The sequence below is a fragment of the Zonotrichia leucophrys genome, chromosome 5, assembly GCF_028769735.1.
Source record: "Zonotrichia leucophrys gambelii isolate GWCS_2022_RI chromosome 5, RI_Zleu_2.0, whole genome shotgun sequence".
NCBI classification, from domain to species: domain Eukaryota; kingdom Metazoa; phylum Chordata; class Aves; order Passeriformes; family Passerellidae; genus Zonotrichia; species Zonotrichia leucophrys.
In genome coordinates, this window is record NC_088175.1 from 3925069 (window position 1) to 3934645 (window position 9577).

Consider the following 9577-nt stretch of genomic DNA (forward strand, 5'->3'; position numbering starts at 1 on the left):
CAGGTTTAGAACCTTTCTTCTTTATTGCCTAAACAGCAGGGCTGAGGCAGGGTAGAGAGGAGGGAAGCAGGGGTGGGACTCACCCTTTACCCTTGGGTACCTGAGTGATCTGCACACAGCCCATGAGCCAAACCCTGTTCCTGCAGCACCCTCTGCTTCCCAGCCCAGAGCAATCCCTGCTTCCCAGGCCAGCTGTGTCCAATGCCTGCCTGGGGCTTTGACAGCTTAGGAGAGGCAGGAGAGCAGCCACTGAAGGCATTTCTTTCTTTCTGTCTTGGCTGCAATTTTTCTGACTTGTTCTCAATCAAGCTGCTGCCCCCTCTGCTCCTGAGAGAAGGTTGCAGGTTGTGTTCCTGTTTGTCCTCTCCAGTTCTTGGGCTGCTTGGGAGAAGGCTGCTGGGGCAGATGTATGGCCCTCTGTTAAAAAAATAACTAGAAATAAAGCAACAATTTTTCTTTTTGATGGTTGCAATGGCAGGGGGAATATAAGCCAAGGTCTTGCAGACATCTCTTATCTTCTCTGCAGTGTTCCCCTTCCCCCACATTTTTTCCCTTTTTCTTTTACTTACAGGTTCTGATGTCAATCTTACCATACAAAATAACCCCAAGCACACATCAGGTGTTATCTGAGCAGAATCTAAGATCTAAAAAGCTGGTTGAGCTGGTTCTTTGAAGCTCATGAACTTGCAGTCATTTGTTCTCCTCTCAGATACCCAGAGCGCTGTTTCACATGATCTCCATTAACAGGATTCCTTCTAGAGAAATGCATACTATGGTGGGACAGTGATGAAGGAACTGTGCATCCAACACCTTCATAAGCAGTCCATATTATCATCATATAAGGCCTTGGATACTCAGGCATAGCCTCTGTCTGAATACAAGCACTATCATAAATCTTGCACGTCAGCCTCTGGGGTTTATGGACTGAATCAAACCCAGAGAATTAAACTACTGTTGTGATGATTAACCTGGGTTTCAATGCTGCTATTTATTATGTTAGGCAAATAAACTATTTGCTGTTTAAATGAGTTTCCATGTTCTTTTTCACACCTGGGAGTCAAGTGAAGCATTAAGAACCAGCTTTTGCCCATGGATGAAAAAAATGCGTGAAAGGAAACAAGAAAGCCACTTGCTGGGATTTTGCTAATAATCATTTCAGGTGTATAAATACAGCAGCTTGCCAAGCCTTTGGCCACCAGAGCAGTGTCTGTGCAATGGCTCAGCTTTATTTTAATCTTTGCAGAGTAATTCCTTGGAGACTTGAGGAGAAAGATGGTTTGGTATCTAAAGTCTTGACCTAAGACTCACAAGACTTTTCTTCTGAGTTTGCTGCTGCCTGCGCAGATCAATGTATTCCTCTTTCTGCTTTTGCTCCTCATATCAGCAGCTTATAAACTCTGGGTGACCAAATCCAGATACTTGTTTGCTGTTCAGGGTGAAGGAGCATGAGTTTGGTGGGACCTCAAGGCATTAGTATGAATGTTCATTGATGTGAAACAAAGGAAAACAACAAAGAAGGAAAAAGGAGAGCAAGTGTTTGCTGGATGGTGCACAGCAGGGGTGATTTCCTTGTTCTTTGAGGTGGATGCTCATGTGTTCCTTGCATGTGGCTGCAGTAGACTGAGAGCTTTGCACTGATGTTTCTCAGCAGTGTCAGGCTGCAGGATGCTGCTACTGCCTCAGAAACCAAGTCCAGCACCTCTGAGCAACGTGTCTTATGTGCAGAAAGAAGATGACAAGTCGGGACTGAAATTCCTCCAGGACTGTGACATCCTGCTTCATGCTGGTGTAGTAGAGACTCACAGCAAGGATCAGCAGTGCACAAAACAAGAGCCACAGGAGCACAGGCAATCCAGATGATGTCCTGTCATCTGCTGAACGGTGATGAGAAGAAAAAAAGGAAGCAGCATTATTTTAGTGCCATCTTAAACGCTTCCCAAATTTGATCCCCTGCTGATGCCTTTGTCCCAGTTTTGTGGCAGCAGCAGGGTACAGAGGGCTCTGGTGGTGAGCACTTCTCTAGGCATCAGTTAAGTGATAGTGAGTCACACCTCCTGATGGAAGGTGGTGAGTATGAAAGATATCATCTAATGGAGCATTTAGAGAGTTTAATTATATACAATAAGAACAGGATTAGCATAGCTAATGCATGATCTCAACTTCCCCTACAGCAATTATTTTTTGTACCTTTACCCTAAATGTTAAGTTGAATGATAGGAGAATATGAAGCTACTTGGTCTAATTATTTAATGTTCACAAATGCCCCATAAAAGACAGAAGCTATAGATTTCTGTCCTTTTCCCTGGTAAGTCAGATTGTTTGGGACTCCTGCTAATTCTGGGAAGAGCCCAAACATGGCTCCATTAACCAAGAGGCATGTTCAGAAAGCTCTGGCAGTTTGAACCACTATGTTTGAGTGCTATATGTGCTAATTACACCACAACATCCTCTGCACTTGCTCTTCAGCAAGAGGATACTGTAAAGATTTTTCCTGCCTTCAAAATATTTTTCAAACGTGTTTAAAGGTTGGGCACAGCACACGTGTGGAAACCAGAGGGCTGCATTCAGCCTGCTGACAGCTGCATCCCAGCCCTTGCCTGTTTATATCCATCCCTGGGCCTTGGGGACCCAGTTTTGATTCAGCCCTGGCTGCTCTGTCTGACTGCATGGCCATTGCACGCTCGGCACTATTTCATAAAGCACTTAGAGTATTAAACATGCAGTATAAAGACAAATTCATGCCTGAATAAAACCCATAGTGTGCAGCTATTTTCCTGCCATATGCACATAATCAATAAGGAGATAAAAATGTGGAGTGTATTATTATGGGTAAAGGGCCAACATTAGCTGTAACATATTTAAATTAGCTTCTACTCCGAGCCCTGGAATACACACCAGTCAATTAAACTGTCACACAGATGTACAGAGAGGAAGGTAAAAGTCATAAAACCAAGCCAGAAACACATAATAATGTATCAAAAAGTGTATGGGGAAAAGGTAAAATGTTAATAGGCAGTCATTTTATAGCTAACCAGAAACCAAATCAATGTCCCATAATAGACCTGAGTGAATTATTTGCAGCAAGTAATTTATTCATTTGAATTTAGCCCTTCTTTCTCTTTTCAAATTATCCATGTGCAGGCTTCAGATTTTATAAATTTGTTTATTTGGCATTATTCTATGCAGGGTTGATATGAAGGTGTTTAGCCAGGGAATTGCTCACCACCTTCTGGTTTTGCAGAGATTTGTGAGCTGGGAATTGGTGTTTCCCTCGTGAGATTTCCCACACCACAGGCTGCAGCTCATGGCTGGGTGCCCCACCTGCCTTTTCCAACGTAGGGCTTGGCTGATGAGCACACGTGGGAGAAGGGAAACCTTCCTGTGGAAGCTAAACAGCTTTTCACATCAACCCTTTCATATGAAGTGCTTGTAACCTGTTTCAAGTTTTAAAAAGTAACTTTCTTTGTGAAATTTCTGGGAGATCTCAAATGTAAACTTGAGCTTTCCTTATATCCTCTCAGTTATGAAATATGTTCTATCCATGAACAGAAGAAACTAATGCAGAAGGATAATTTCAGCTGCAAAATTGTGATGAGCTATGCTCACAACAGCTTCAGCTAATCACTACATTTAGGTGTTGAAAATCAAATTTGCTTTTCTAGATTACAATTAGAAATTTAATGCTTAAGTTTGTTGGTTAAACTGCTTGTTGGAAGAGCACAGACCTGCACCCAGTCTCATGGCAACTCATCTGAGAAGAGCACTGGACCTGAATACAGGAGATTTTGTTTCAGTTCCTGCCTTGGCTATACATTTCCCCCATGCCCTGAAGAATATTTCATATTTGCTTTTCCCCAAGGCCCTTTCTGGCTGTAGTACCCTGATTCCAGCCCAATAACAAACCTAGATGATGCCACCATTGTCATGAACACTCAGCCCCCATTTCTGGACAGGAGCAAAAGCTGAGGGATATGGGGACATCTCCCTGAGAGGATTTTTGTCCTCCCAAAAGTACAGCTCTGTGCATGTATATATACATGTGTATAGGTGCCCCTCTCCCCTTCACTGCCTACAGCAAGGGCTGCATGTTGCCCAGGCCCTCTAGAAATGATCACCATCATCAGAATATCCACATACACTCATTTGCTTGGGGGTCTGTGAGGCTGCCAGGCCTCAAAACCCGATTATTTTTATTATTTCTACCCTGCTGATAGCATATAAATGAATTGTCTCTTCCCCTCATACAAAACTCAGCAGGGAGAGCTATTGTTTAGCTTGGGGTGCTTTCCCTGCATATCTTAGTGAGAAACCTGCACCTATTTGAATGCCATAAAATATATTAATTATATTTAAATTAAAAATAGCTTCAGGGATTTAATTTTTGTTTCCACTATTTGTCTTACTAGATGTCTTGTTTAAAATTGCACTAGACCTCATCAGCACCTTGTGCTGCTTATGCTAAGAAGAAAAAGCAGCAACCACTGATAGCACAAACTGCTGTGCATATGGAGGGTGTATTTGCACAGTGCATCCCACCAGCTGCAAAAGCAGACTCAGGTTAATGCTATGGATGGCTCACAGTTATAATGTGAAAAATTCAACTTACCCACTATGTAGTCACAGCAGGAAATTACTAGAAAACAAAATGAAAAGGTTTTTACTTGCCTGGAAAGGTCTCTTGGCAGTGAGTGAACAAGAAAAGCCAGAACCAAGCAGTGTATCTGAAATTGCTGCCACCTTGGAGATGCTGGGCAACCTCTTACACCACTTTTGGCTCTGGGTGAGCACCTACCCACTCCATGCAAATATGCAGATGCAAGTGCACTTCAGGAAAGTGAGGAAAAATTATTGTGTGGGGGAATTCAGAGGCAGGAGTGCTGCTGTTGCAGAGAGGTCACAAAACAGCTCTGCTAAAACCCCTCCCTATTCCACATAATTCCTAGAAAGGAAAGGATTTAGACCAGCAGGCTGAAAGAATGAAAGTTAAGAAAGCACTGTCAGGCTAACTTTCATCAACAATATCCTGGAAATGTGTCTGCTTGGCAGCCAGGCCCAGACACAATCCAGGATGAAAAGTCCTGGATTGGAAACAGAAAAATTTCAGTGGTGCCAGAAACCTTCATTTTACCAGCCTTAATGTGAGTAATATTGTGTGGACAAACAGCAAATAATCTAAATCACAGACTGTTTGCAACACAGAATACTAGTTATGGGGTGGAACATTTCTCATGTCTCCATGAAAAAAAGTCTCAGAGTCTTCTCCATGCTCACAGCTCCCTGCATGAGCTCCAGAGTGGCTTTGCTGAAGTCAGAGCCAGGGGGTAACCAGCCTGGTCCCCTGGACTGACTGCAGGATTCCCAGTGCTGGTGTGGGGCATGGACCGTGGCACAGAGCTGAGGGAGTTATTATTCCCATCAGAATCCTGCTCCTGAGCACTCAGATGAGCTTTGAGGAATTTAAGCCTGACTCCCCGAGTCTCTCCAGGAGTTCAGTTTTGGTGGGAAAGCCCAGGCCATGTCAACAAGCTTATCAAGAAACAGCTTCCCCTTCATGCATCAGGAGGCATCCCAAACAATGCATTGCCAAACAAGTGAGAGTTCTGTTTATAGACACAGCAGATGCCAAGCCTTATTTTCAGAAGCTGTAGCAGTCCAAACAGGTGGCTGACAGAAATTTTACCATTCTGCCACCTGTGTTTTGACCAACTGACATATCAAACCCATATAATTTTAGTTCTATACCAATAAATACAATTTTCTTGGCTGGATGGGTTTGGGAAAGTCAGAAGGTAACACCAATTATTATTTGGTATGGCATACAGCACGTGCAGAAGTGCAAACTTGATCCTTGTGCCAGACCTCTCCTGAAGGTCACTCCCAGCTGACCTAATTGCAATATTTTGGCTCATGAATGAAAAGACCAGAGGTTCTGTTAGCTGTGTCAGTCCCTGGGTGCCTCTGTTGGCAGAAGTTATTACATCCTGGCTGCTAGGCTCAGACCTCTGCTGCTGTATTCTGTGGCATCCTCGTTATACACAGTGACATAATTATGTTTAAATTTGGTCTGAATGGAAACATTGCTCTGGGGAAACCCTGGGGCCCAGCCAGGCCCAGGGTGTACAATGACCCCTGTGGGGGCTGACTCAGGAGTCCCTGTGACAGCAGCTGAGGGTGAGGCAGGAGCCTGTCCATCCCAGGGCAGGCAGGCAATGCACGAGATGCAGTTCTGCAGAGCACAGAGCAAACATCATCCATTCTCTGCTCTGTGCTGAGCTGAAAATCACAAATTATCACAGGGGGAAGCTGATGTGGACAGACAGACAGGGTGGATGTTAAAAGCTGGAAAAGTCATGCCAAAATTCCTGATAGCTTGAGCATACCATGTTCAATGACTTCTTCTGGCTCACGAAACCGAACCCTGCGCTCTGCTCTCCGCTTCTCCCCCACAGCTGGGTCCACAGGTGGCCTTTTCCTCAGTATGGAAGGAGGAGAGCTGCTCTCATCTGTCTAAAGAGTGGATCAAAACACAAAACACGTGACCATCCAAACAAGCTGAAGCATTTGGGTGAAGTTTTGATCTTTGGTGGCTGTGTTACTGTGTCCCTCGAAGGACATGATGTGTAACACCTCTGCTTGGACAGACCACTGTCATATTTACAGCCAAACAAAAAGAGATATTCCTACATTGCCATAGATCTGCAGTACTCTAAAGCTGTATTCTCAGGGAAAAGGATAGGTAAAGCAATGGACAGCAAAATGTTCAGAAAGGATTTCTCTAAATTGTAAAAAATATTCGCTGAAGGTGGTTGCTCAACAGCCTTGGGCTGTTCTTAGAAGAACATAAATGTGATACAAAATATATGAACCGTATCATTTGGAGCACCTTTGAAATGTTCTGAGCTAAGCAGTTCCACTCAGAATGCAGCATTACCATTTCAACAACTGGGACTGTGCTGACTTGTGTTTGGACACTCCTGATGGGTACAAGAAGGTAATGTATTTGCATTTCAATATAACAATTATGATGTTGCTCTGGTTTTGGCTTGGAAACCACATTTAGTCTTTGACAACAGAATCATAATGCTGTGGATTCTTTGAAATTACAATAAACAGGTCTGCAATAACATTAATAACTCACTGTTCTGCATGGGAGTGCTCCTACAGTCAACTGCCCAAAGTGAATCCAAAGAACCTTGATTCAGACACCCACTGTCCTCTGGCAGTAGAGAGCAGATGGCAAATTTTCTGCTTTTCAAAGTGAGGGCTAGAGATTCTTAATGTTTTATTTTAAGACTGAAGTAATCTTCTCTAGCCCTTTCCATCTCTCCCCTCTGTTCCTCTGCTAGATAAAGGTTATTATTTCCTCTGGATTTCTCTCTGCTCCCTTTTTCCCCACTTTGTAATTTGTTCCCCCACTCAGTGAATGCATGCTCCTTACTTCAATTCTTCTCCTTGCTTTAATCTTTCTACTCCTCAATTACCTACTTTTATCCTTTTTTTTGACCCAAATGCCATTTCCTTTCCTGTTTGTTGGATGCTTTCCCCATGCTCACCATTTCACACACCCACTCCTTGGGCTGCAGGAGCAGGATTAGGTCCCAGTGACTGCAATCTGGGGGTGTCAGACCCCAGAGTAAAGGGGATAAATAGATTTTCTTACACATCACATTCTGGATAACCTCAAAAGACATATTGCATAGCCAGCAGGAACTGCCATGGGGTGAGGAATGTCTTTGATCCCTTCTCCTGAGAGATTCATAAAACCAATCTCATCACTGATAAGGATGATTTCTCTGATCCTGGGGTCATATCACCTCTGTCTCATGACTGGGGACAGTGTGTGTTGGAGCTCTGTGTTTTTTCATTCAGCAGCTAAAAATCTGGAAGCCCCATTCAGGTTATGGAAAACCTGGATTTCACTTCTTTCTGAGTCCAAAGAAATACAAAGCTACATCTTATATACACGCCCTCATCATCACAGTTATGGTGCACACATGGGAGCAGGGAATCTCAGTCTCTGCCACTGGAGCTGTCTTGTTTGGCCTTGAATAATTAAATATTCATTGAGCTAAAGAAAGAAAGAAAGAATGACTTTACAGCCTCGTGTTTGGGAGCTCCCTTGGGGGTGGCAGAAGCCTGCTCCTATCCTTGCTCCAATGAATACTTAATATGTGATACTTAAATATTCATTGGAGCGGTCACTGGGAACAGGGTCTCTCATCTGCCAGGTGACCACCCCAATCCCTCTGCAACAGCCACACACACGCATTACTCACATAATGAATATTTGATTATTCTGTGTAAAATGAAGCAGGTTTAGGGAGACACAGCCTAGCTCAGGCTGGGGGTGGTTATAGGTATAAGGGCTTCTCCTGTGGCACGACCAAGGAAACTGAACCTTTTATTTGAAGAAATTTATAACTCCAAGTGCAGCTGTTGCCCATATGAGCTTTTCCAAACACTTAGCAGTGACAGCACATCAGAAGAGAAAAACATGAAACAGCTGGCTGGTTGGATAGTACCTAGCCAAGGCAGACCTTAAAAAGGAAGTGATTTCATGATATTCACTACTTTAATAGCTTACAGAAATCAAAGCTACACATTGTCGGAATGAACAGAACACTGCCCCCTCAGACAGAAATCTGGTGTTAGCATAGTGTGACAAGAGTTAGAAACCTACCTAAGTGATAGCTGGGCAATTTTATGACCCCAAAAACAACCCATCTGTAGCAAGCTGCGGGCACTGCACACAGGGACCTCATCCCCCATGAGAAGATGACTTACCTGCAGCTCTTTGGCACTAGGATCAGGAAGTGAGGCTGGACATACTTGGGACATGTACTCTGGATGCCAACATGAAGCCTCCCACATGAAGCTTTGGATGGAAAGCCTCTTGTCCAGAAGCTGAGAGGGAGCAGGGAAAAGTTTCAGGAGCCCCCTGAGCAGGGGGATGGAGCCAGCAGCGGCACCGCGCAGATGGGAGCGGAGAGGAGGATGAGGAGGGGGAAGAAGAGTTTGTGTCCTTTGTACCAGGGCTGGCATGGGAAGGATGAGATGTACTCAGGAGCCAAAAATAGCACCCAGTGATAACACTGGCTGTGCAGCTGGAAGCAGGGCTGCTCTGGCAGCGGGAGAGGGCCTGAATGGAGCAAGTCACAGATAAACACCTACGTGTTTGTTCTGCCTGAATGTGAAATTGGGGGTGGATTTTTAATAGCAATTGCTGCATTTCTGTGATCATGTTGGATTCCTTTCCAGAATCCACTCCCAATCACAAAAACCTTGCAAGTGGGATTGATTTTAATCCTTTTTCCATTCAAAATATGTGGGTAAAAGTCACCAGCAAATTATATAAATATAGTGACATGACAGATATCTCCCTCCAGAACAGTTATGGCCTCACTTTATATGTTTTACAAATTAAATCCATTATTATAGTAATAAAGTGGGATTTAAACATTTGACATTTCTACTCATATTATAATAAGATTATTGATAGAAAGAGAGGTGATTTACTGTTCAAGAGGCTTTAACAGTCCCTTGTCAAATACTGAAGGCTGGGCATCATCAAATATAC

At 43.7% G+C, this 9577-nt stretch overlaps 1 protein-coding gene across 1 annotated transcript; it reads right to left on the minus strand.

Moving 5' to 3' along the window:
• On the minus strand, nucleotides 1–9145 carry C5H14orf180 (chromosome 5 C14orf180 homolog). The gene is made up of 4 exons (XM_064714461.1): nucleotides 8785–9145; nucleotides 6381–6507; nucleotides 4607–4633; nucleotides 1–1874 (listed from the first exon to the last, which is right to left on the minus strand). Exons 1-4 carry the CDS (start codon nucleotides 9040–9042, stop codon nucleotides 1672–1674), a joined length of 615 nt encoding a protein of 204 aa, XP_064570531.1. The 5' UTR covers nucleotides 9043–9145; the 3' UTR covers nucleotides 1–1671.
• Nucleotides 9146–9577: the final 432 nt, after the last annotated feature.

Coding starts and splice junctions, on each gene's coding strand:
- C5H14orf180 (XM_064714461.1), bottom strand. CDS start 9,042: ATGCCAGCCCTGGTACAAAGGACACAAACTCTTCTTCCCCCTCCTCAT. Junction 6,508..8,784: donor CTAGTGCCAAAGAGCTGCAG/GTAAGTCATCTT, acceptor TCCACTCTTTAG/ACAGATGAGAGCAGCTCTCC. Junction 4,634..6,380: donor AGAAGAAGTCATTGAACATG/GTATGCTCAAGC, acceptor TTTGTTTTCTAG/TAATTTCCTGCTGTGACTAC.